General features: G+C 34.8%; 5 protein-coding genes and 1 non-coding gene across 6 annotated transcripts; 3 read left to right on the top strand and 3 right to left on the bottom strand.

Annotated features, from left to right (window-relative positions):
• The first annotated feature begins 3,413 nt into the window (after window positions 1-3,413).
• On the top strand, window positions 3,414-4,014 carry LOC125208364 (protein ULTRAPETALA 1-like). The gene is made up of 2 exons (XM_048107959.1): window positions 3,414-3,591; window positions 3,701-4,014. Exons 1-2 carry the CDS (start codon window positions 3,414-3,416, stop codon window positions 4,012-4,014), a joined length of 492 nt encoding a protein of 163 aa, XP_047963916.1.
• Window positions 4,015-4,781: 767 nt separating this feature from the next.
• LOC125208362 (probable protein disulfide-isomerase A6) lies at window positions 4,782-8,661 on the bottom strand. The gene is made up of 11 exons (XM_048107957.1): window positions 8,436-8,661; window positions 7,845-7,929; window positions 6,952-7,049; window positions 6,779-6,834; window positions 6,392-6,509; window positions 6,178-6,205; window positions 5,997-6,088; window positions 5,662-5,818; window positions 5,462-5,586; window positions 5,263-5,362; window positions 4,782-5,100 (listed from the first exon to the last, which is right to left on the bottom strand). Exons 1-11 carry the CDS (start codon window positions 8,588-8,590, stop codon window positions 5,035-5,037), a joined length of 1,080 nt encoding a protein of 359 aa, XP_047963914.1. The 5' UTR covers window positions 8,591-8,661; the 3' UTR covers window positions 4,782-5,034.
• Window positions 8,662-11,787: 3,126 nt separating this feature from the next.
• LOC125207437 (zinc finger matrin-type protein 2) lies at window positions 11,788-15,940 on the top strand. Its single transcript, XM_048106778.1, has 10 exons — window positions 11,788-11,991; window positions 12,086-12,166; window positions 12,277-12,301; window positions 12,474-12,556; window positions 12,759-12,791; window positions 13,279-13,357; window positions 13,447-13,499; window positions 15,085-15,145; window positions 15,322-15,404; window positions 15,491-15,940. Exons 1-10 carry the CDS (start codon window positions 11,971-11,973, stop codon window positions 15,578-15,580), a joined length of 609 nt encoding a protein of 202 aa, XP_047962735.1. The 5' UTR covers window positions 11,788-11,970; the 3' UTR covers window positions 15,581-15,940.
• Window positions 15,941-16,620: 680 nt separating this feature from the next.
• On the top strand, window positions 16,621-17,582 carry LOC125207436 (dirigent protein 18-like). Its single transcript, XM_048106777.1, has one exon. It carries the CDS (start codon window positions 16,672-16,674, stop codon window positions 17,395-17,397), a length of 726 nt encoding a protein of 241 aa, XP_047962734.1. The 5' UTR covers window positions 16,621-16,671; the 3' UTR covers window positions 17,398-17,582.
• Window positions 17,583-17,762: 180 nt separating this feature from the next.
• TRNAA-AGC lies at window positions 17,763-17,835 on the bottom strand. The gene has a single exon. It is a non-coding gene; the product is annotated as a tRNA-Ala (tRNA).
• Window positions 17,836-20,367: 2,532 nt separating this feature from the next.
• Window positions 20,368-22,707, bottom strand: LOC125207959 (GTP-binding protein SAR1A-like). The gene is made up of 3 exons (XM_048107481.1): window positions 22,357-22,707; window positions 21,657-21,788; window positions 20,368-20,782 (listed from the first exon to the last, which is right to left on the bottom strand). The coding sequence occupies exons 1-3, from the start codon at window positions 22,483-22,485 to the stop codon at window positions 20,462-20,464; spliced, it is 582 nt and encodes a 193-aa protein (XP_047963438.1). The 5' UTR covers window positions 22,486-22,707; the 3' UTR covers window positions 20,368-20,461.
• Between the last annotated feature and the right edge of the window lie 4,001 nt (window positions 22,708-26,708).

Here is a 26,708-nt window from a genome sequence, read left to right as displayed (position 1 = left end):
ATATTATTATTCGCAATTCATAAATATAACATCTCATCCTAATGCTTAAGCCTAAATGCATATACTCATAATCAATCAACCAAAACTATCATAAAATCGAAACAACTAATTTCAAGAATTCTAATTTTTTTTGTTTTCAAATAAATCGCATTAAATCTTTTTTTGTTATATTCTTATTATGGATGGTAGTGCTCAATTCTATCATTAGTTGAAGACATTTGGACGTTTTGACATTGACTTTTTTAACATTATAGTACTTCATTCGTCCCACTAAAAATGACTCACTTTTCTTTTTGGTGTGTCCCAACCAAGATGATTCATTACTAACAATGAAAACATCTTTATCTCTACTTTATTCACTCTTTCTTATTTTACCCTCTCTATTTTTATATAAAATAAAATTTCATAAATTCTCGTGCCACCCAAGGAATGAGTCATCTTCTTTGGGACGGAGGAGTATATTTTTGAAGTGTGATTGCTCTTTTTATAGTTGAAATTCAAAAATGTTTTTAATCAGCGCATGCATTTTCGGAGTTTTTATTTCATACTTATTTAAGTTTATGTTCTTAGTCTTTTGATTATAAAGCGTTATTACATCTTTTAATATAAAATTCCAACTAATGATATTGTTTCTAATTCAACTGATTAGTTGACAATGTTAAATGAGTACAAAAAAAAAGGCTATCGTCGACAATGTTAAATGAGTACTAGAAAAAATAAAATCAATCATGCATCGCAGGAGAGTTCACACTAACTACGGAGTATTGAAACATAACAAACTAATTTCAATTTGGAATAATATATGTATGTTCTTGAACAAGTCATTTTGGTATGTTCCATAGTAATGGAGTCATTTCCCTTTTTAGTAAAAGTCAATAGATTTCTTATCACTTACTTTACTCTCTCTTACTTTATTCTCTCTACATCTTTTTACCTTTTTTATTTCCTACTTTACTTTTCTTTTACTTCACTCACCTAAAAAAAAAAATTCTTAATCTTTGTGCCGAAAAGAATTGTCTTATACTCAATTGAACTAAATCTTCTCTTGACATTTTCTATTTTTCCAAAATTAAGTCTTTGCATATAAATATGATTTTTTTTTGGAAAATTATTAAATCAAATTCATAAGAGAGATTCAACATGTATCTTTGGCAGAATCATACTCATCAGAATGTTTAACTGGGTCAAAAATTGTAACATTTCATCAAAAATACATTAATAGTTTAGATTAAATACTTGTCTTACATGCTAATATTTATTTAATATATTTATAATTATGATGACAATATTATATGCTAATATGTAAAATGACATATATATTCAATTAGGAATGTTACTAAAAATAAGAAAAATTGCAAGGGGTTGCATGACACGCGCAGCTAAGGACAAGCGGGGGCTTGGCCTGTGCCGTCCGCCATTTTAGATAGGGGAGTAGTCGAGGATGTGGGAGAATGGGGCTGTGGGAGAGAGAGGGATTAATTGGGGCAGGAGAGGAGAGAGAGTGTTGGGAGGGAGAAAGGAGGCGGAACCGGAACTCCGTAAAAATGGATTGGGAATTTGGGATTCATTTGATTGGGAATTCACTAGTAATAAATTTTACTAGTACTCCCTTCGTCCCACAAAAGATGTCACACTTTCCTTTTTAATTTGTCCCATAAAAGATGTCACATTTCCCTTTTTAGAAAAAGTTCTCTCACATAAATATAAAAATTATATTATCTCTCTCCATTTAACACACAAAACAAAACCTCCTAAAATCATGTGTCGTCCCACAAGTGTGTCATCTTTTGTGGGACGGAGGGAGTACATTTTCTTAACGTATATGGAGTATTAGTTTTAAAAAGTGTGAAGGGAAAGTTATTATTATATTTTAATATTTTATTAATTATTTCTTAAAATTTCAAGAAAAACAATTACTCAAAATTTTGCTTCATATGTAATAATATACTTTTTGTATTAATTTCTTGTATTATAGTACTCCAGTAGTTTATTTGTATTGTGTTATATATAAATTAGTAATTTAATAATACTCCCTTTGTTTTTTATTTAGAGTCTCATTTTGATTCCGCATGAGTTAAAAAAATGTGAAAGAAAGTAGTGAAAAAAGTTATTGAAGTGTAGACCCACTTTTTTAGTAAAGTGTGGGGATTCACTACCTAAAATGAAAAAAAAAAGTAAATGAAACTTTAAATTGTGGACATTACAAAATAGCAAATTGAGACGTTATTTCAAGAACAAATGGAGTACTATTAGTTTATTTTATAATATCCTTATAATTCATATGTAATTATATTCATATAAAAAAACTACTCATAATATCTACTTCGAATATAATCTTGGATACGTCGGGATAAAGGCTAGCCTCTTCCGCATATAACAAGGACGTGTTATGCTACACTTTTATTAAATTTTAGCCCCGGGTCCTTTAAATTTCTAATTCTGTCACTGCACGCACACACACGCGCTCTGATTGTGCACTAGCCATGAGTGCTTGCACGCGCGCGTGAGAGCACGTGTGAGGAGCGGACTGCAGTCAGAGAGCCTTGCATGCAACTCAAGTTGCTGACTTCTTCATCTCTGATCGTCTTTCAAGCCATCGTTGTAAATATTTGTATGACGTTTTATTTTCTTTTGTAGGAAATCTGTAAACATTGTTCATTTATTATATCTTCCCGTTGGATTGTATCTATTGTTTAATTACTTGTATCAACTTTGAAAAAGTCAACCACAATGAGATACATAAATTCACTGCGTCGATGTTATATATAAACGGGTGCACCAGTAAGTCCTCAATCATCGATTCTAATCATTTGGAAAATTTAAGGTTAGTTTTTCTTTCCCTTTATTTTTCTTCACCTTAAATTTCTTTAGGTTGTAACACTTCGATGGACGAAATTTAATTTCCTTTCAAATCTCACATGCAATTCTTGTATGCATCTCATACTGTGTGTGATCCCCTTACTGATTTCTTTTATTTTTTCAAGTTTGAGTATTTAATTTGTTAATCTTTACTGTAAAGCTACGGCGATATACCCCCTTTGTTCCGCCTTATGAGAGTCGTTTCATTTTCTGCACTCGCTTTAAAAAAATAATATAATAACTAGTTAAAGTGGAGAAAAAGTAAAGTAAGTCGTCTCTACATTATTATCTATCTCTCTTATTTTATTTTTCTCCACTTTAACTATTTATTATTATTTTTTTTCAAAACGAGTGCAGAAAATGAAACGCCTCTAATAAGGTGGAACGGAGATAGTATTAATTATGGTACTATAAATTTGCTATTTAAGTTCCACGCACACAAATATATATACATGTTTGTATTTTGCCTTAATTTATTTATTTTCTGTGTCAAGTAGTTGTGCAATATTATTATATGGTTGATTTTTTTAACTACAATCTTGAATATATAGAGCATGTTTACCGAAGAAGAAATAGGCAATTTCCTTGGAGTGTTGCAGGTGACTCCCCAATTTATAGAGATTGAATGTGGCAGCACCAATCCAAGATATGGTGACACAGTAGGCAAACTTAGGGTTTTCAGTGATGGGAAAGTGGAGGTGGATTGCATTTGTCGTGTTGATTGCGATAAAGGTAATTACTATAAATTAATTAGAAATTTTCAAATTAGAATATAATGTGATATGTGTGGAATTCCAAACTTTTTTTTTAGCTAGCTAATTGCTAACTAGGGTGCGTGCAGTTAGAGTATCCCCGGCGGAGTTTGCAAAGCACGCGGGAAAAATAAACGCGCACGAGAAGTGGGATAGGCAGATATGGGTGTTTGGGAAGGATGGGACTAAAATAGGGTTGTGGAGAACATGTTTGTTGAAGCATCACAAGCATACTTTCGTGAGGGGGGTGCGCCAACTCATCCATCGCGACGAGTTCATCCGATGCTCCCAGTGTGACAAGGAGCGTAGGTTTAGTATGCGAACCAAGGACCATTGCAAGATCTATCATGACGCTCTTGTCAAAACAGATTGGACTTGTTCCGACATGCCAAATCATACGTAATTAATCATAGTCCTATAAATTATATATTGCATGTACATTATGTATTGTGTTTATACTAGATTGAGTTGCAGTGTTGGCGAGGAGCGAGAATCTCGGAAAGTGAACAGAGGTTGCCCTAAAGCTGCAAAATGTGAGGGTTGCGAGCAATGTGTTTGTTTTGGTTGCGAGATGTGTCGATTTGAGACGTGTGTTTGTCAATCATGTATTGATTTTATAATCAATATCTGATTTTTTTTTGTTCAGAGTGAGTATGTAAAATGTACTCCTACAAATAGTACTCCATCATTTCGTCACATCTGAATAATTTATGTGAATTTATACCCACATATAATGTAGATTTTTTATAAAACTCAATAAACTCAAATTACTATCAACATGTTTCAGAAATTACTGCAAACAATTTATTTAATTTTTATTGGCAGCAATTTTACATTACCTCCAAATTATCTCCATAGAAAAAAGGTATCATGTGCACGGATACAAAATACTTACTTATAAAATGGTATTTAATGCATAATAGTAGTAATTAACAATATAACAATAATGTAAAATTGTAATTTACCTTTTTCACGTAAATAAATTGCAGTCAATATAGATAAACCAATCTCCATTTCCAATTCCAAGCCAAACCGCGCGCTCAACAAAATATACCATCTCTTGGTATCGTTAATTCAGCCAAAGCTTATAGCAAAATAATACTACTAATAATAACTATAATGCCTCCTACATATACTGAAAAAGGTGATGTACTGTTCAAGAAATAATCATCAGCCAAATAACAAAATAAGATTGATCTGCTTAAACAACTCTTACAAGTCTGTCAATATGAAAATTGAGATTGTAAGATGTTCACTATGATTACTAGTGGTGGAAACTATCTTGTAGTAATACAACTATAATGACTCCTGCTCCTCAACTCATATCTCAAGGAACTGAATCCAAGGTAAAAGCTCGCGTTCCTTCCACCCCTCGGAGAAGAAGAGTTCTTACAATTTACCACTCTGCAATTCACCACTCATCTCAAGCAAACATTGATAGGATGTTCTTCTTTAGGGTGAATTCATCTGCCTTTGTTGCGCTGATTGACTGCATCAACAACAATGCCATGAAATGAAATGAATACTTCTTCCAGAATGCATGCAAGAAATCAAGGCTGTACATTGCTACTAGTGTAACGAAGCTTCCAACTGTATATCATGGAGAAGTCGAGGAAACTCAGTCGCACAAAACCATGTAGCAGAGATGTACCTTAGAAACTATGCGCTCCAATCGTAGGATTTCATTCTTCGCATAATCAGAGCCTTTTTCCATGCAGCTCTTAGCAGCTTTCACATAGATCTTCCCATATCTACACAATGATAATAAGAGGGAAGAAAGTAATCATCCAAGTTTTAATATGCACAATCTAGAACAAAAGCATGTTTTAACATCACTACACACTGATAACCTTGCAGTTGAACCCTTAAGCTTCCCAGCTTCTTCCTCTAACTGTTTGAATACAATTTTTTTTTCCTCATCTTTTGCACTCAAAAATTCGTTCACTAAGCTTCCAAGCTCCTCAATGATACCAGCCTATAGAGGAGATAAAGTAGATCAGTATCACAAACAGAAGTCCACGTGATCAAAATCAGAAACTTAGTCACAGACTTTGGAGGTCAGTTTTCCTTTAGCATCTCGGCTTGTTCCGCACTTCTCATTAATGAAAGTAACAAAATCTTCTAAATCTCTCCCACCATCATAATCTTCACCAGCCTTGTTGTTCTTAGGGAAGAACTTCAATGTAGGAAAACCGCTAATACCATACCTGCTAGGCAGAAGATATTTCATAAGAAAACCGATGCCACATTACCATCCAAAGGGAAGTGCACAATTCTCAGAAATCTAATGAGGACTTCAAGATGCCACTGATGGCTCCAGGCCAGAATTTATAAGAAACAACTATGTTTTTTAATGAAGTAAACTACTGTGCTTTCTGCTCTTACTTTTCAGCAAGATCTTTGTGTGCATCAGCATCAAGATTAGCGATGACCACATCTTCCTCCAGATTAAATGCTGTTGCAACCTTTTCATAGATCTACACGTCGAATAGATATAGGTATCAATATCTTAATAAACTCTTCTAGAGTCATGCTAGTGCAATTAACTAGGCAGTACTGCACTTACAGGAGCAAGGCTCTTGCAATGACCACACCTGGAAAACAAAAGCATCAAATCAGATGTATAAATTGGACATACTAATCAATTTGGAAAATATGTCATAATAAGAAGCCTTCACAAGCTGCTTTTTCAAGGTCAATCAAATAACTTAAATTGTTTGGACAACCACATCTCACATCACATTACAGTATTCAAGAGAGTGCAACTCAAGTACACTTACCAGGGTGCATAGAACTCAACTAGAACATCCTTCTTCTCATCAAGTACAACCTCATTGAAGTTAGCGGGAGTCAGAACCACAACATTTGAAGGGGTGGAAGCAATCTTGACATTGGTACCTGACAAAAGATCAAGTTGATGATCATCACTTACCTGGGTGACAAGTAAGCTAAAAGTAGAAACACTAAAAAGAGAGCATCACATTGTCCAATTCTCATCCATGAATTCATAACTAAAGATCTTCACGAAACTGAAAGATTGGCATACACATACGATTTGTTGCTCAAAACGTTATGCCACCAGAAATAACATAATCATTAAATAAAATATGATAAACCTACACAGATAATTGTGGATGATAAATATGACATAACTAGAAATGCTTTACCTCCTTCACTGTTAACAAATTCAGCAAGGGTTTCAGCAGTCCTTGCACCTTCATACCTATTAAATGAAATTTTTGGCTATTAGGCATGCTGCAGAAATGTTTTACCAGATACTTTAATGTTCCACTTCAAGGAAAAAGACAAGGAAAAAGATTTTGATAAGAGTATAACACACTTTTTGGGCTCCAATGAACCTTTAGGAAACCATTGGATAGTGGGATACCCAGAAACCCCATACTTGCTGCAAAGGCTCTTATGCTCATCACAGTCAACCTACAATAGAACACATGCAGCTGTTGACATTAAGCAATTATTTTATCATGTGATTAGGAATACAGAGCATCGAGTTGGGGTGTTACATCCCTGAGATCAAGATATTTAAAAGTCTGGTAACTGCAATCATAATTCTATAAGAAACATCTGCTAAACAGACCCTCAAATGAACTTAATACTGTGATTAAGGAACATTCTCAAACAAAAAACTTTTAAAATCACAAACAGAATTTGGCAGCATCAGTCAAACTATAAGTTACATTATATTATATTAATAGAAGAATAAGACATCAGAACAATATCAGCTGATGACATATAAACTGTTACAGTATAAAGCTACTAGGAAATCCCACAATGCATAATTATAACCTAGATGTGGAGGGTGGTGAGGGGGCTCAGGCCTCCCAAATTTCTCTGCCATTCAATAATCCCGTATGTGTTTTTTTTTATATAAGTTCTGATTTTTTTTTCCATATTTATTTCGTTGTCTCGAATAGATGTGTTCTACCGCACTAGCATAAAAGAAGATGTTTACTGTGAAGTCGAGAGTTCAAAAGCAATAATCTTGATTCTGAGTGACCATTCATCCTCCAAAATGGAACTAAGTAGAGCATTGAACATTTGACTGAACCGCAATGGAATATTTTGGGATGTAAACTATCTCAAGGCCTTTACTCATATATACTATGATTTCCAAGATTGAAAGCATGGCATGCGAATTACTAAAGCATGGGAAATGAGTATCACATACCAAATTCAGTCCCAAACATGAACAAGAACAAAAAATGAGCTAACCTTTCCAATAAAAACAGATTTTGCCTTCTTGAAACTTGCACCGAGCTTTTCGAACTCGGGAGCAAGCTTCTTACAGTGTCCACACCTGCATCATAAGATGAAGTCCCATATCACGAATCTGAAACTACATAACTGCAACAAAAGCGGGAATAATACTGAAATATTACACTGCTAGTTACAATTGATCAAGTTCGAATTCCACTTATTCTAAAATTTGTTGTCTGCAAATTGATAACTTGAAACTGAGATTAAAACCATTCATAATGATATGCAAATAGGCAGGGCTACAGCAGGGAATTGCCCAATGCTTACCACCTTTTATTACAGGATAAAACAACAACGCGTAGTCGCGTAGAAATGGATAATTAAACGCACCCACGACTTAACTAACTGACAAATATATCGAAGATGTAAGCGATCAAATCAGATCTTCATCAAAGATCTATCACAATCGTATAAATAAACATGGAAATCAATCACTTAAAACTAGTAGTATATTACTAAACACGAAACATAACATACGAAAAAAGTAGTTTAAAAACGCAGGTGAAAATTGAATAAGTAGATGAAATAAAGAAATAAATTCAATACCAGGGAGCGTAGAACTCGACGAGAGCACCACGGTCTTTGCCGACCTCTTGGTGGAAATTGTCTTCGGTAAGAACAATGACGTCTTCGGCGTAGGCCAAAGCGACCAACAACAGCGTTAGGGCGGCGAAACAGATCGGCGATCTCCACATTTTCATGAAAAGAGAAGTCTTTTGTGTCTGTTCTCTAATCCCTTAAGCTAATTTTGTGACTTTTCAGTGGTTTTACTTGTGTAGAGATGTACTATTACTTTAATTAGTTCTCCTCAACTCCACACTTTCTTTCTTTACATTCTTTTCGGCATAAATATTAAGAAAAATGCAACTAATATACTTATTAAATAAATAAAAAAATGTAACTAATATAATTATTAAGTAAAAAAATAAAGTAGAAGAGAGGAAAAGGTTAGAGAATAAAATAAGAGTACGGAAAAAATAAGAGTGATAAAATATCTAAAATGAAAAAATAACTCTATTACTATCAAACGGACGGAGTATGTTATTTCTACAAACAAGATAAGTATACACGGAACTTTTTAAAAATTTATTTTTTTCCACAAATTTTGAACATATAATATCACGAATTTAAATAGTTATTGAATTTTTTCCGACAAAATTTAATATATTAAAATGAGATGGATAACCCTATCTAGTTTTTTGGGACTTTACAATCACATCGCTATTATTTTCATTGGTAACCATATCTCATGTGATGTAAAATGTGCCCAAATTCTATTGTTGGTGGGAAAAATTCAACAATTGTTTAAGTTCATGATATTATGGGCTTGTTCGATCTTCCATATTTCTACTTAGAAGAAATAAATGTGGTCATATTTAATGTTGATGACCCCACCACAATGAAAGTCAATTGCATCATTGATCTACAAGAAATGAGTGCCAGAATTTGATGTGATGGGTTGGGTTGACTACTATTGTAGGCATGATTGTAAATATTGCCCCTGTCATTTCACACAAATTCCACCAACTACCCAATCCTATTAACCGCGCCAATACCAACATGTCAAATTTCATAGGTCAAATTGGTAATTTGACACACAATTATCGATGCACTGTAGCGGAGCAGTTTTCAAATATCAAGTAGGAGGGCCATAATAATATACGCCGAAAGTCGTGGCCAATAGTCCAGGCTCTTGGTCATATCGACTTATCGAGGGCCATGCATAAAAAAAGCGGAACACCGAACCATCATTATTCACTTGTTTTCACACCAATTATGTCCATTTAGCAAACACCGAACGAGTCCTATATGTCAACTTCAAAATTCATAAAAAATAATTTTTTTTAAAATTTCATGATATTAGTAGCCATTCTAAAGATATACAGACCTTGATATGTTTGTTTGGGTTCCTATGACAAGTGGGATTTTTTCAGTTAAATCAGCTATTCGGAATTCTCATGAAGAGGTTTCTCTAGTGCCACATTTGTGGAATAAGTATGTCCCTTTGCATATTGCAATTTTCAACTGGAGATTGTTTAATTGTCTATATCATTTCCTTGAGGTTCTTCGAAGATATGGGTATATTTTACAACCCTCGATATGTTGCTTCTGCCAAGGTGCTTATGACAATATTGGGCATGTTTTTTTCTCTTGTGCAAAATCACGTGGCATATGGACATATTTTTCAGAAATCTTGAATATAAATATCCATAATGACATGGGCTTATGGAATTATGTTCAATCATGGTCTCCAAAGGGGGTTCATCCTCAACTTGGAAAATCATTATTAAAGTGATTCCTTTGTTTATAACGTGGGAGCTTTGGAAGGCTAGAAACAAATACCTCTTTAATTTAGAAAAGTTTTCTCAAGATCGAATAGCAAAAGAAGTGCATATGCATGGAATATGCTTAAAGCTTAGGATTTAGGTGTATCTTCTCAAAGAGAAAATAACAAAATTAACAGTGCATTTGGGTTGAAGTTGAACATTATCAGGATGAATCCAAGTTATTTTGATTTGTTGGAAGCCTTCAAGCTCTTATATATGGTTACTATATTAGCTCTCCAAGAACGGCGAGATGCATATGTGCCCAGTGATCAACATGGTCACTTTATTATGGCAGAATCAGTGTTTTTGGGACATGTTGATAGTTTTACCGCTGAAATTATGGGAATTTTGATGTGGCTGAGGAAGTGTGCTTATATTGGTTTATGGAATGTGAGAGTCCAAACGGACAACACAACACTAGCACAAAGAGTGAAGGGTTCCCATGGAGGAATTACAACGAGTTGTGTGAAATTTATAAAATCATGGACATATATACATATGAGGTGGAGCATATTTACCGTGAAATGGATGCCGTCGCAAATTTCTAGGCGAAACAAGTCCTTGGGTATCTCAATCGAATACAATGGTGCTTCTATGCTCCCCCGCGCTGCAAGAGGTTTACTACGTCTTGATAGTATTTCCTACCCATACTTGCGAGAAAAAAAAGGGCAATAGCTCCGGGGAGACCTTCCAACATAGAAGATAATGGTGTGAAAATGCTCTAGTTGGATTTTTGTGTCAGAGAGTAGAGATGGGGAAGGAGAGGTGATGGTGATGGTGATGGTTAATGATAGCATAAGCTTATTGAATAGCTTCGCCATTTGATTGTTGCTATGAAAATAGAGATCTATAGTTTAAAAAAGAGAAGGCTATAAGTAAGTTGAAAATTTGTATTACTATCATTATATTTGAAGCTATCAATGGAAATGAATTATTGATTAAAAAAAATACTATAGTACTTCTTCTGTTGTCTAAAAATATAGATTAAATATAGTAGATTTTATAGATAACGCAGATTTTATTGCAAATTGATAAAATACAGGAAGAAAAATAAAATAATTAAAGTGTGTATTAATGAATAGTAAAAAACTATTCAAAAATAAAAAAAGATTAATTTTATGAGACATATTAAAATGACAACATGGACTTTTTTTTGGTGATATAGAAAGTACAAAAAATTTCATTCACGTTTTATTTTAACACATTTTGTCCGGTATGTTTATAAGTCATAAATTTTTTGTCTACTTAGTATACAAAACGTAAAACAATGATAAATTTTTCTTACCAATATAAAATAACGATGAAACTTTTTATATTGATGTGAAAAATGCTCATAGTTTGTACGTCATATACAAGTAAAATTAATATTGTCAAATATAATTGACAACAAAAACTATTACAAAAAATAAAATAAAATACAAATAATTTTTTTATATTATTAATGAAAACTTAAATCTTTATGTTTTTATAAAAAATATTGATAAAAAATTTGTATGATCAATTTTCTACAAAAATCTTCTCCTTCTCTAGAAAGAATAATTTAAGTCAAGAAAGCCCTCTTATTTTCATGGAAAACTAGCAAATTTCTTCCTTTCTGCATATTCCCGTTTTGAAAACTAGGGTTCAATCATCTGTCCATTTTTAAAAAAATTTCTCTCCCATTTTCCCCTTCTTCATAAATACGGGTTCCCTCCATCTCTACGCGATTGCTTTTGGTACGAATTCGGTGTAAGAGTCGGCAAACGAGCTGCATAATGCCTCAATCTGGCAACGGCGTAAGCACAAACTCGTGGTTCAAATTCATCTCTCTTTTGTGCTAGTTTGATTTCACTGACTCAAAGCACTGATTTTTTGTTGCTTTATGTGCAGGCTGCTGGAATTGATAACACTTTCAGAAAAAAATTCGACCGAGAGGAGTATCTGCAACGCGCCCGGGACCGCGAAGCTAAGGTTTGTCTATGGAGTAGCGTAAATTAAGTTTTTTTTCTTCAAGTTTTATCGTAATTTTGTTATTCCAGCTGGCATATTAGGTTGATTCTTTGTTTGTTCTTGTGTTGTAGGAAGAAGCTCGGAACAAATCAAAATGTATGGTTTCTGATCTAAATGTCTTTATGATGTTCTTATGCATTATGCTCTTAAATTATCAATCACAACACGTGGTATTATTATGCTTTATTGGTGAATGCTGTGTTCATGATTGATGCTTGCTATTGGATCTCTGTAATGATTTCCTATCTTTTGTGTTTGTTTGGTGCAGCAAGTGGTCCACCAGTGCAAAGGAAACCATTGAAGCACAGAGATTATGAAGTGGACCTTGAATCACGCCTGGGGAAGACTCAGGTATTGTTCAGAAAAAATTGTAATGTGTTTGGTCATCCAAGTATGCGAGTCATTTACTTACATTTATGGTGCTTAAAAAAACGAGTAGTTCTTTTCTTTCAGTTCATGCCCCAGTGAGGCAGTGATGAACTAACTTATTCACACATATATTATTGTTATTTAAATGAGTGGAAAGTGAATTTATCTACTATCTCATTTGTAGGTCGTGACTCCTATTGCACCCCTCAGTCAGCAGGTATGTGATCAACTATTATTTAAATACTATATGCTCAGTTATTTTTTGTACTGTCTTTAAAGGCACTGGTGTACTACTAATGCAGTTATATAGGAAAAAGACAGGACTCTGAATAGTTCTCATTTGTTAATACAAAAGCTAGTAGGATGAATTTTATTTTACACATGTTGCAGTTGGCAGGAGCCACTTTTGTGGTGTTATAAACTTGGAAAATCAATATGGATAGGAATGCTTATCTAGCTTTATAGTAAAACATTTTTGACCTGAAAGGTTCCCAATTTTCTCTTATCATCCCATGAGGTTTTAACTATCTGGTCTAGAAGAGCTCTTATCGATACAGAGAGTTAATCCATTGTCTCATCCACATCCAAGAAGCCTAAAACAAAGTAATAATATGAAGTCCAAGTTTTCGAACAGAATCTTATAAAATATGTTGTGTTTTCTATAATTTTATATCTGCAAATCATTTAGTTCGATTCTGTTGCAGGCTGGATACTACTGCTCAGTTTGCGAATGTGTAGTTAAAGATTCAGCAAACTACTTGGATCATATTAATGGAAAGAAGCGTATGTCAAAGCCCAGTCTGTTTCTTTTGGTTTTTAATCTGTCTATGTTCTATATAGTTACCAATTGATACGTGATTCTTTTTCTCTAGATCAACGAGCTTTGGGAATGTCCATGCGGTCCGAAAGAGCAACTTTGGAGCAGGTGGGCTTATTTACTTTCTATTATTGGGTACATGCATATTGACTGTTTAGCCATCAGAAATGTAGGTTTTAGCTGATTTTTGGTTTTCGACTGTTCGTCCCAAACTCCCAATGTATTATGGGATATAATTTGTCCCGTGTGAGGTATAACTAATGCATGAGCTAGTGTCTTCTTTGCAAGTAATAAAACTTGGTACTCCCTCCGTCCCAACTAAGTTGGTACAAAACTTTTAGGCACGGAGATTAAGAAATTGTGTTGAATAGATTAAATAAAAGTAAGATAAATACGAGAGGGAAAAAAGTAGGAGAGATGAAGAGAGAAATTGGTTATAAATAAAGTAAGAGTGATTGGATGTTTGTTATTTTGTCAAAAAGGGAAATGACTCAACTTTGTTGGGACGTCCCAAAAAGGAATACGACTCAACTTAGTTGGGACGGAAGGAGTACTATTTTCCCCTATCTCTTTGATTGTAGTTTGTACTGGCACAGTACCACAGGCATAATGTGCAATTGTGTACGACTGCTTAATACAGATTAGGTGGAGGAAAGACTAAAGAGTGATAAAGGCAAAATGGAAAGGAAAAAGTGATGAGACAAGAGAAATGTGGACTGGTTATTACTTGGATTAGAACTAGATAAACTGAACTGAGATACCATGTAATCTCATCATACCAAATGGGTTTTCCAACTTGAAGCCAGACTATGCACTAATTTTCTATATGATTGCATTGGTCTTAGAATTTTTTATTGCTCTCCCGCTTGACATGAATCCTAATCTAGTAACTTATCCTATTGCACGGACCACTTAAAGTGAACATAATTTACTAAATGACCCACATAATATGATAATAATATTAACCTTTAAAGTGCCCTTAGTACTAGAGATTGGTCAATTAGCTAAATCTGAAGCTTGTTACATGCAAAATTAGGATTATCCTGCTATAAAAGCTAAATAAGAAAAATAGTTCTCTTTAGGTTTATTATTTGACCCTTGAAAGGATTTGCACCGAGTCTATGTAGACTCACACTAAAATGCATGCAAGAAGTGTGTGAAAAGAAAATCTGAAACAAAATCATGATTACTATTAGTAAGAGGAGTACAGTAGTACACATCTAAAAAAAAGGAGTGTAACAATTAACTTGTTGGCAGTAGGTCTGAGAAATGTGCTTATGAGTCTTAGCAATTTCGCAAGGTTGGATCATGCATCCTACGTAGCTTTACCACCATTATCAACTCTCCCAGAAAAACAACTATCTCGCAACATGGAGCCACCTCACATCGACCAGATGCAGTTTATCAACATTGCGCCGCAGCCAACCATTGATCTAGTGCCGCCGCCTGAAGCTGGAACTAGGGTTCATCAGGAGATGGCGGACCAAGCAATTTGCAGCGTTAACCATCGATGATCAAGAGGCCTCAACCCCTAGTTCCAGTTTCAGGCGGCAGTGCTAGATCAGCGGTTGGCGGCGGCGCAAGTTGATAAACTGCATCTGGTCGACGTGAGGTGGCTCCAAGGTTATATCATGCATGACAGCATGAGATAGTAATAATAATAGTGTGTTCATTACTTTTGCTTTGTGGACAGGTCCAGCAGCGGTTTGAGGTTCTCAAAAAGAGGAAAGATACTCCGGGCTTTACAGAGCAAGGTATTCAATTGGAATATAATACTATGCTTTTTATGTTTGTGGATGTGTTCAATATATATTGTTGCGTAAGTACTCTGTGGCATGGTTTCATAGTAAAAGATTGTGCTCTGCTTTGCCATATGTGATCATGACACATTGTCCCTGAGCTTGTTTTATTTACATGTTCCATTTTGTAGACTTTGATGAGCGGATCTTAAAACAACAACAAGAAGAGGAGGAAAGAAAGCGTCAGCGTAGAGAGAAAAAGAAAGAGAAGAAGGTTAGTAATGACTAATGAGACCACATATCAAAATTTTGTTCTATGTTTCACTTTTTTAATTTCTAATGGTGGACCAAATATCTCAGAAAGAGAAGGCAGTAGAGGAGGAACCTGAGATCGACCCTGATGTTGCAGCTATGATGGGATTTGGAGGTTTTGGATCGTCGAAGAAGTGATCTATGATCTGGCTCCTAAATCAGAAATGTGGGTAAAGCACATACTTGGGTTTCTCCCATACTAGTCTATGTGGGAATCCATGCCTTTCTTTGTCGATGCACTGTAGGCTTTTAGAGAGCTTGACCATGATCGTTGATGCAAGATTCGCAGAGGCTTTGATAAGTTTCAGGTTGTCTTGTGATGTAATCTTTTCATCTTCGCGTCTGCTTTGTTGTGGTGCAAATCTCGAGGCCAAGATTGGGACCTTAAGAGCTGCTAGTTAACAATCAGTGATGCATAATGTTAAATTTGGGTTAAGGAGGAAGAGAAAATCATCTTCCGGCTTAGTCGATGCAAGAAATGAAGTTTTAATTTCAATATTTAAAGTTGGAAATTGGAATATTAGCAACTTATTAGGTCTCTGGGATATGTCATAGGGGTAGTGAATTTCATCTTGTTATACAGAAAGACTTAACATTTTAGGGTATTTGTAAACACTATTATTGCAGTTATCACCCCTACCAAACATGTCATAACTTTAATAGTCGAGAATGAGAGTTTTATGTGTTCTTAGATTTAGAGTAAATAATTCAAGTTTCGGATCTGCAACTCCAGGATAAGGCCTCTCATCAACTAGTAGAGTCATAATTAACACGGATTTAGAATATAAAAGAGATTTCACAACTAAATAGTAAAAGGGGTTTGACCAAAGGAAATCCAGAAATATAAAATCTAGATTTATGAACGCAAACTGGTGTCACTTTTTTTAGCAATTAAGCATTAGTGATCACATAAAACATTTATTAATTGAAGCTTAATCTAACCAACATCAAGTTTTTTGAGAAGTGAATGTAAATTTGAGGAGTGGTTGAAGTTGGCTTTGCTGGATATGGCTGAATCAATATGATTACACCTTTATATGGTTTTGTTGTACCTATCTGTTCCACCAATTTCCATATACGGACGGCTGAGACAACTAATTTCACAAATTATACAACTGCTCCATCTTGCAAAAACCTTAACTATCATAACTAACTAAACGTACAAATTTTCTTCTATATAACCGAATCTCATTCTCATCCCATAAAACAAAATCATAGTGACGAGAAAAATGTCCAAGAAATCAGCAATAGCATTGCTAGTCACACTCCTGGTGGTGACGAAGAGCATCGCCGTCGTCCCTGACGGCGATGCCCCGGTTCTGGAGCTATACATGCACGACATCCTCGGCGGCAGCAACCCGACAGCTCGGCCCGTGACGGGGCTCCTTGGCAACATCTACAGCGGGCAAGTCCCCTTCGCCCGCCCCCTCGGCTTCCAACCCCCGAAGAACGGCGTGGCCATCCCCAACGCCAACGGCGCCATCCCCACCATCAACGCCAACGGCATCCCCCTCGGCACCGGCCTCGCTGGCACTGCCTTCGCAGGAAACCCTAACAACAACAATATTAACACGGCCCAGCTGGGGCCGGACGGTTTGGGGTTGGGATTTGGCACGATCACGGTGATAGACGACTATTTGACGGCGGCACCAGAGGTGGGGTCGCAGCAGGTGGGGAAGGCGCAGGGGGTGTACGTGGCGAGCTCGGCGGACGGGACGACGCAGATGATGGCGTTCACGGCGATGATGGAGGGAGGGGAGTTTGGGGATAGTATTAACTTCTTTGGGGTGTATAGGATCGGGAGTAGCATGTCGAGGCTGTCGGTGACGGGGGGGACGGGGAAGTTTAAGAATGCGTGCGGGTTTGCGGAGGTGAGGTCGCTGATTCCGGCGGGGCAGCATGTTTTGGATGGGGTTCAGACGCTGCTCAGGATGACTGTGCATCTTACTTACTGATTCATTTCATTTCTGTATGTATGTTGTGGGATTGGTAGTTGATTGGTGTGCTAATGTAATACTCCATGCTGCTGCAGAAAATGTCAAGCAGCATATATTTCTACATATACTGCGTGCTGTGCTCCTGTTTGTATTTACTTGGGATTTTTCGTATACTTACCAGAATGAAGAAAAAAGAATTACTACCTCTGTCCCCAAATTTTGAAATTTGAAAAAAAAATATTAACTCAGGTATGGAGATGCGGGGTAGCAATCCCCATGCCTCTCGCATGTCTACCATCTGAGCTACATCCCCATTCTAGATATCTGAAACGTGAGAACTTATGTTTCAATAACTAACAGCGTTCAAAAGGGAAAATAGAACTTGGAGATGCGGGGTATCGATCCCCGTACCTCTCGCATGCTAAGCGAGCGCTCTACCATCTGAGCTACATCCCCACGTAGCAACAGTTGACAAGATTCATAATCAACATTTATTATTACATAACAATTTGGATATCATCGCACTTTCACAGTAGTATAACCATGGTTGTCAGTTCAGTTATTTGTGACTCGAGAGTTAGTTATAAATTATAATTGAACCCCTACTACTAAACTATTGCAAACCAAGAGGTTTACAACTCTTAATAGACCGTATTGCAAAATAGGGCTGACAATTTTTGATCCGACACGAATCCGCACGAAGTTAACCCGATACGAACACGCACGTTTAAGATTTGGATCCTTATAGGGTCGACCCAATAAGAACCCGAAAATTTTGGGTTGGGTTGGGTCGGATGCGGGTCGGGTTGGGTTATCCGTTAAGAAAAAAAAATTTATTTTGATTATTTTTATTAATTAATACTCCCTCCGTCCCACTTAAAATGAAACATTTGGGAATCGGCACGGGATTTTATGTAGTGTTGTTTTGTGAGTTGATGAGGAGAAAGTAAAGTAAGAGAGATGAAAAAGTAGAGACAGAGTTGTTTCCATTTTAGGAAACGTTTCATTTTTAATGGGACAAACAAAAAAGGAAAACGTTTCATTTTTAATGGGACAGAGTGGGTATAATATATTAAAATTTAATTTTAATTATTTTTATTAATTAAAAAATGTTATAATTTTAATTTTATTAGTAAAAATATGATTAATTCTATTAATATACTCCCTCCGTCCCACTCTAAGAGTCCCGATTGAGTTCGGCATGAGTTTTAAGAAATATAAAGGGAAGTTGTTGAAAAAAGATAGTGGAATGTGGGTCCTACATTTATATATTAGTTTTATAATAAAATGTGAGTGGAAAAAGATGAGTGAAATGTGGGGTCTATTACCAATTATGGAATATTCCAACCGGGACTCCTAAAGTGGGACATCCAAAAATAGTAAATCGGAACTCCTAAAATGGGACGGAGGGAGTATTTTTTATGATAAAAAATATTAGTGCATACTTAAATTTTATTAAAAAATAATTATTTTAATTATTTTAACTTTATTTGTTAGATTTAATTTTATTATTTGGATTTAAACATTATTTAATTTTGTAAGTATCTTATTTTATCATATGTCGGTCGATATCGTATAGCCTTTATATTGTGTAGTAACTTACTATCATTAAAAGATGACCAATATTTTTTTGGATGACACGAAATCCGCACGAATCCGACACGAATCTGTTTGGATTGAACCCGATAAGAACACGATGATTGAGTTGGGTTGGGTTGGGACCCGATAAGATTGGGTCGATATTGGGTTGACCCGATACCGACCCAATCCGCACGATTTGCCAGCCCTATTGCAGAATACCATATACTAATATATATACACGTATTAAACAAAAATGAATGATAGGAAAACGCATTTATTGGCCCTTGTTCTATGTGTTAAAATGAATGATAGGAAAACGCATTTATTGGCCCTTGTTCTATGGGCTTTTGGTGCTTCTGTAATGATTCATCTGGTTTTATATTTTTATTGTAGAGTAAAGGTCAAAATTAATTCTGAATATATGATCATTTTACGTTTTTTTGTCTAAAACATTATCTTGTTGATTTTTTGTCCTGAACATATAAAAATTTGATCATTTTGGTCCTCCGTCAACATTTCCGTTAAAAATTAACGGTCAACAGGTTTAAATAAGACTTTGACCAAACTATAGATGTTAGTTATAATTTTTAATTATTTTAAAATTAAAAACTTCACAGCTTCTCCTCAACCAACAATGGCAGCAGCCACCGCTCACCTCTTCCGCTCGTCCTCCCTTAACCTCAAACAGCCTCTCTCCCTCTTCTTCCCAAACCCCCGCCGCCGACTTCCATCCCAGTCCCTCCGCTTCTCCGCCGCCCCCAAAATCTCCGCCACCATCTCCGTTGGCGACAAGCTCCCCGACGCCATCTTCGCTGAGCAGCAACACCTCCTCCCCAATCTTCAGATCCGCTTTCCACGCCTTCATCACGAAGGCGTCGTTGATGGAGACAGGCGATGCCCTTTGCTTTGCACTCCGCCGCCTTCTCGACGAATCCGGGGAGGTGTTTCTGCGAGCACGTCGGGGTGAAGGCCCCGGGCACAGCGACCAAAATTGCCTTCTTATCGCGGTGAGGTCAGCGATTGAGACAGTCTGGAGCTCTTCGAAGGCGTCAAGGTAGGAGAGGATGTATTTTCACTAAAGGCTCAAAGGTAGTATATAATTTGATAGTTCATGGATCATAGATGTATTTTCACTAAATATGCCATCAGAGTTATAGAATAAGTGCTATAAGAAAAGAACTTTTCCAGTCCTACATAAAAGAGAGATGCTCTTCTATAAAATTTTTAGACATGAAACACTTTTTTGGTCAAATGGGATTTCAGCATAAATAAGCTCATGCTCCTCTCGTTTTCGAGGCTGAAATACTAAGTTATAATTAGCACAGAGATTTCAGTATCTATATCAAGTCTCAAAATAAAGGTCCAAAATCCCCCAAAAGAATTCATATGCTGACATTCAACAAGAAATAAATCCAAAATTTAATTCATTTAACCGAATGGGGCGAACAATCCTTTTAAAGAGACAAGTATTGAATGAAGTCTAACAATGTTATTGCCCCCTCTACTTGATATACTGAGAGACCCATTTGAAGCCATCTCCATAGCCCATCTTACGCACAATGCTGCACATGAATACCTCAATCGGGCGGACGTTCGAATCAGAGAGGTTTACCTTACCTTTCCCAGTAGTGATGCCGGACAACCCCAAATAGTAGGTCAACTCTTCTTCAGATGCAGCATAAGGAATATCAATCTTGTTGCCCAATATCAAGAACGGAACATTAGCCAAACTGTCGTCAGAAAGAAGACCATCGAGCTCTTTCTTCGACTCTGCGAACCTCTCCTTGTCATAAGCATCCACCAAGTAAACGACAGCGTCCACCTTCACATCCAAAAGATTTGTCCACGTAATTAGCTACCACTCAAATGCAGGGAGTTCAAGCATTGATTTTCATTGTGTGAAAGTAAAACATATTCGAACCAGAAAAAGTCTCATGGATTCTGTAAACGATAAGGAAAGACATATAACAATGTTGGTGATATCTCAACCTTTGGCTAGACTTTGAACTCACTGCTATATGAAAGAAGGATCAGTAGCTCAAGTTTTCTCTATATTAAAATATTCATAAACTGTTTTATTTCCTTTGGCGAGACATATAACAAAGTTATTTCCTCAACCTTTTATTGCGATATCAAAATATTTATTCTACATCTTTCCAAATTTTTAGAGGATTGAAAGAGTGCAGAAGTCAAGCAGTCATGAGCATCAACAACACTTTCCAAGAAAAGGATTCAATGCAATTAAATGACAGGAAAGGTGATAATGATGCCTAGTGAGTTAAGAAACAAGCTTTATTTGGGAAGGTCCAGTACTAAAACATCACATAGGCCACTGTCAAATATTTTCAGAATGATATCATCTATCTAGAAAGTAGAATCAACTACCAAGAAATCCTAATGACTGCTCGATACATTTACTATACACAGAAAACACCAATAGAAGAGAACACTCAAGAAGACAGCAATCTTAAAAATCATGAGGACTAGTGGTTTCAAAAAATGTCATGAAGACTAGGAGCTCAAGAATACATGTTGCAGCAAAACAAGGTTCCATCAAAGAACACAAAACTGAAAGGCAAAATTTAGAACATGGTTAGCTATGGAACCAGAGATAAATGGTGAACAGTCAGCATAAAACAAAAGAACACTCATCACTAATGATGGATAGAAGTTTTGCTGTTTTGGAGAGATTATACCTTGGCATAATAATCTTTCCACACCCTGCGTGCAATTTGATGACCTCCCAAATCAAATGCCTTAAACTTGATATTCCCAATGCTTAGCTCCTCTGATGTTGGATGCTGAGTTGGCTGATGCTGTACCAATCTCTGCTCATTTTAAACACCATAAGGATTTCAGTTTACTTCTAAAGTCAGGAAACCCGCAAGTAAAGCTCCAATTTGACCACACAATGATACATCCCCCTTCACAATGAGATTAGGACCGACACCGAGAGAATCAGGAAGGCAATAGCAGGAAAAAGTATGAGCTAATTAAACTTGTATTGGAATTTGAGCAGCTGAATACACTTTCAGAGACTCGTTCCAGCTAAAGACTCAATTATCTTTGGCAAGAGATACGATTTAAATACATCATGGACATGGATGATAAGAATGAATTACAATTGAAAACCAAATTCTGCCAAAACAAAAGGTGAATTGAATCAAATCATACTTCATCCCCTCATACATCCAGATCCAAACATACAAATTGCTCGATTTCATAATTTTTTCTGTTACAAAAAGTCGTTCATCATCTGATCTCTAACTCAACTTATTCACCAAAAAAATCAGTAACTTCGCATAAATATTATCGAACAAGGACTCAATTCATTCCAGCCTCAACACCAATTGATAAAAAATAAAAACAACAAAATAAAAGGGAAGTAAAGGGGACCTCGTCTTTGAGCATATGGAGGAGGGTGGTTTTTCCCGCATTATCAAGCCCTAAAAACAGAATCTTCCCCTCTTTCTGCCACAAACCGAGCGATGCGAGAACTCCATAAAACCAATCGAACAAGAACATATTGGGATGTTTACGGAGCAGGCGAGCTCGCAGGCAAGTCGGATTGAAGAATTAAAAGCAAAAGGATCGATCGATCTGCGAACGCTGAACCGCTCGCAATCGCTCGATCGAATCACGAAAACTGTTTGTCGCTGGAGAGAGAAACAATGATGTGTGCTGTTTGTGTGCTGGGAATGGTATAATTATAAATAGATAATTACCGAATCCTGAGAGAGAGAGAGAGAGTTTGGGTTTTCAGATTCAAAGTCTGTTTATTTTAGTAAGGCGCCGCCTTTTTTGTTTGCCGAATAACAAAAACGACCGCAATATTACACTTCTATTGAATTGCAAATTGCAGTAAGATTTCTTTTTTCATAATTACAAATTACAAATTTCAAATTAGGGGTTTTAAGATTATTGCAAATAACAATAATATTTTTTAATAAGAATTTAAAAATACAAACAACATAAAATATACTGCTCCTAATGTAGTATGGAGTATATCCTTATTATAATAGTAGTACCATGACAAAATAATATGGAAAGGTAAAAATTATTGCATTATTCCACGTAAAGTGGGAGGAAAACTAATTTTGCATGTGACTACTTTCATAAATACATAATTACTACTCCCTCCGTCTCATGCTACTTGCACTTTTCACTTTGACAGCGTAAATTTGAACATGAATAATTAGTGTAATTAAAATAAAATTTTAAGTACAATAAGACAACACTTGATAAAGAAAACACGAACTAACTCTAATATCTTAATTAAATACCATAATTTTTATCTAATATAGAAATAGTGCAAATAGTTTGGGACATATTGAAAATGAAATGTGCAAGTAGCATGAGACAGAGGGAGTATAAAATACACGTTTAATTAATTACTCACAAAAGCATACTCTTTTGCACATTGAATAGAAAATTGTATTGGAAATAGGTATAAATACAAATAATTTTTAGTATATATCCTAACTTCTCTAATACCATGATAATATTAGATGGAAAAAAGATAAAAGTAATAAGTGCATTATTCCACATAAAATGGACGAATTTTTTTTTCCTTACAGAAAATACATTGTAATAAATTACTCCATAAGGAATGCTTTTTTGCAGATTAAAATGAAAATTTAGGTATTTTCCATATAGCCTATACATGTGCATACATTTATTATAAATGTACATGAATAAATTTAGGTATTTTCGTTTCATCTTTAACTAATTACATATATATCACTGTCATACACAATAGAGCTATAATGCATCATAATTTTATCTCAAAACTAGATCAAATATATGAACCCGTAGATTAAAAAAATGTACAATGGAGATCTATAATTTTTGTCCGGTATTAATTACATGTGAATAGAGCATTAAAGGTAAATTGGGCTGATTGATAATTGTGTTATATATGCATATAATTCAATAATACACATTTTATTAGCATTATATACAAAGCAATTAGGGCATTATATATACTGCACTTGGAGGAGGATAAAATACAACTGCTTGTAAATTTTAAAAGATAGTTAAACAACATTACAATTTTTCACCATTATATACATTGAACTTGAGGAATTACATATACTGTACTTGCGACATTACCGTGTATTGTAAGATCGTCTCCGGTGGCGCCCCTCCCACTAGGATTTCCCACAAAAACTTTCTGCCATGTCATCACTAGGACTTCCCATTTTACTGCCACATCACTAGGACTTCCCATGCACTAGGACTTCCCACTAGGACATCCACTAGGACTTCCCGCAATTATTCAATTTACGGATTTTTTTATTTACGAAATTAAAATGTCGACACGGAATACGGGAAAATTCGAATACTTCATCAAAAAAATTACGTAATACTTAAAAAAAATTACATAATTAAAAAAAATTACATAATTTAAAAAATATAAAGAATATAAAAAATTACATAATTTATAGAGTTTTTTAAAATATATATATATATAAGAAATCGGACGTCCGCCCACCCGTGGGTTGGACGTCCGAGCCCATCCGACGGGCGTTGGGGACGGGCGTGGGCGCCCTTCTTCTTCACTACGACGGACATCCGGTCGGCGACGTCCTACCGCGACGTCTGCTATTGGAGACGCTCTTATAGCATTACATACAACTGTCTGCAAATTCAAGCATATTTAAACAAACAATTTTTTCGATATCAATATATTGAACTTAGGGCATTATGTACATTGGATTATAACAACGTAACAATGCAGTGAAGTGCATTAATCTATAAGTCATTATAGAAATATACTCCATCTGTTCAATAGTAATAGAATCATTTTGTTATTTTGGTACGTTCCATAATAATAGATTAATTTCTCTTTTTAGTAAAAGTCAACACATTTTTCCACACTTGCTTTACTCTCTCTTACTTTATTCTCTCTTCATCTTTCTACCTTTTTCATTTTCCACTTTACTCTTTCTTTACTTAACTCACCTAACACAATTTTTCTTAATTTCCATGCCAAAAAAGAAACGCCTCCATTATTATGGAACGGAGGGAGTACAAATTACAGCCAAAATTTTCGTAAAATCCTCTTTAATTTGATATATATAATATGTGAAAAAATATTTTAAATCGAAAAGATTATATAGAATTTAAGTTTTAGGGTGTTTTTTGATAATTTTAAGGATGGACTTTAATTCTCTAATTTACCCTTCGTACATTAAAACAAATACTCCCTCCGTCCGCGAATAGGAGTCCCGGTTCATAATTACCATAAATGATAAAGAGATTCCACATTCCATTAACTCATTCTACTCGCATATCCACCACTTTTTTCAATATTTATTAAAACCCGTGTCTGAAATGAATGAGACTCCTATTCATGGATGAATAGAGTAATATAAATCTGCTACATGGTGCTTTCTAGGCGATTTTTCATCCTAATCTAATGGCTTTATTTAGCTTTAGTTTTAGCATAAGAATGAGTTTTGATATACTTCATTCCTTATGCAAACATTTATTATAAATGTACATGAATATATTTAGGTATTTTAGTTGCATATAACTAATCCATATGTACATGACATGACTATTATACTTGCTAGTATTAACCTATTAAATTTTCTTCAAACAAAATAAAAATGTACTTAAAACATATAATTATAAAAGATAAATTTGATATACCAAAATCACTGTCAACAATTTGTAATAAAAATGCCGAAACCATTACCTAAAAAATATCGTATTTAAAAATAAGAAAAACAAAATCATTATATATTCAAGATCATATCCAAGATCATATCCAAGTTTGGAATCATTGTCAACAATATGGCAAATTTAAAGTTCGTGGGAAAAAATAAATTTTTGAAAAGTTTCATGATATTAAATGCCAATATTCCTAATTTTTTTTGTAAATAAATGCACTAAAGATATATAATAAGGATAAAAAGTCGATTTTATCCCATCACTTAGGACGTTCATTAAAAAATATTTCACCGTTTAAATAATTACTAGTATTATTTATGACCATTATTTTATTTTTGGAATACAATATCGTGAATAAAAATCAAGCGGGATATGTCATATGTGGCCTCTGTTAATGATGTTTATGCAACATTTTTACCGTAATGATCACCAAAGGTCCAAAAGAAATATACTACAACTGACTTAATAAGGTATACTAGTACTTAAATAAAAATTTATCTCCCTTTCCTCTTGTTTAGTAATACTATAAATTTCCACAGTGCTCCTTTATACTTTTGTTTTTTTTATTTCTTTCACAAAAATAAAATTTCAAATATATATTTTGAAAACTAAATTAATTAATTTTGTAATTAATCAAATATGGAAAATAATGCAAAACTTACTAATTGTATCTTGATACTTATGATATCATACCCAAAAAAAATCAACATATTAGGTGAAATCAATCTTAAAATTTATATTGATATATTTGATTTTTATCATAATTCTAGGATTGATTGTCTACATCTAAAAAATACTATACAAGTATAATAGTAAAAAAATATTAAATTTGAGTGTAAGAAAAATACTGAAAATCATAAAACTAAATATAAAAGAAAAATATATCGTATATAGATATTATTTCAAAAAACCATTTCCGAAAACAATAATATTCTTTTTTGGACTCTAATTCCCTCCCAACAACCATTTTTAGGCGTTGTTTGTAATAATCTAATATTACTATTTAGAGGCACGTTTTTCTACACTCGATGCATCAAATATCCGTCCAGTCTTATTTAATAAACTCTAAT

Source organism: Salvia hispanica, chromosome 2, assembly GCF_023119035.1.
Source record: "Salvia hispanica cultivar TCC Black 2014 chromosome 2, UniMelb_Shisp_WGS_1.0, whole genome shotgun sequence".
Classification (NCBI taxonomy): domain Eukaryota; kingdom Viridiplantae; phylum Streptophyta; class Magnoliopsida; order Lamiales; family Lamiaceae; genus Salvia; species Salvia hispanica.
The sequence above is the reverse complement of the archived record's forward strand: the minus strand, read 5'-3'. Positions and strand labels throughout refer to the sequence as shown.

Bases quoted from the DNA above. Each gene is read 5' to 3' on its own strand.
- LOC125208364 (XM_048107959.1), top strand. From the start codon at position 3,414: ATGTTTACCGAAGAAGAAATAGGCAATTTCCTTGGAGTGTTGCAGGTG. The intron at 3,592-3,700 runs GTAATTACTATA...GGGTGCGTGCAG, and splicing joins TCGTGTTGATTGCGATAAAG to TTAGAGTATCCCCGGCGGAG.
- LOC125207437 (XM_048106778.1), top strand. From the start codon at position 11,971: ATGCCTCAATCTGGCAACGGC. The intron at 12,302-12,473 runs GTATGGTTTCTG...TGTTTGGTGCAG, and splicing joins AGCTCGGAACAAATCAAAAT to CAAGTGGTCCACCAGTGCAA. The intron at 12,792-13,278 runs GTATGTGATCAA...ATTCTGTTGCAG, and splicing joins TTGCACCCCTCAGTCAGCAG to GCTGGATACTACTGCTCAGT.
- LOC125207436 (XM_048106777.1), top strand. From the start codon at position 16,672: ATGTCCAAGAAATCAGCAATAGCATTGCTAGTCACACTCCTGGTGGTG.
- LOC125208362 (XM_048107957.1), bottom strand. From the start codon at position 8,590: ATGAAAATGTGGAGATCGCCGATCTGTTTCGCCGCCCTAACGCTGTTG. The intron at 5,819-5,996 runs GTAAGAGCAGAA...TCTGCCTAGCAG, and splicing joins CACAAAGATCTTGCTGAAAA to GTATGGTATTAGCGGTTTTC. The intron at 5,587-5,661 runs GTCTGTGACTAA...TCTCCTCTATAG, and splicing joins AAGGAAAACTGACCTCCAAA to GCTGGTATCATTGAGGAGCT.
- LOC125207959 (XM_048107481.1), bottom strand. From the start codon at position 22,485: ATGTTCTTGTTCGATTGGTTTTATGGAGTTCTCGCATCGCTCGGTTTG. The intron at 21,789-22,356 runs GTCCCCTTTACT...TAAAATGAGCAG, and splicing joins TCCATATGCTCAAAGACGAG to AGATTGGTACAGCATCAGCC. The intron at 20,783-21,656 runs GTATAATCTCTC...TTGGATGTGAAG, and splicing joins GGAAAGATTATTATGCCAAG to GTGGACGCTGTCGTTTACTT.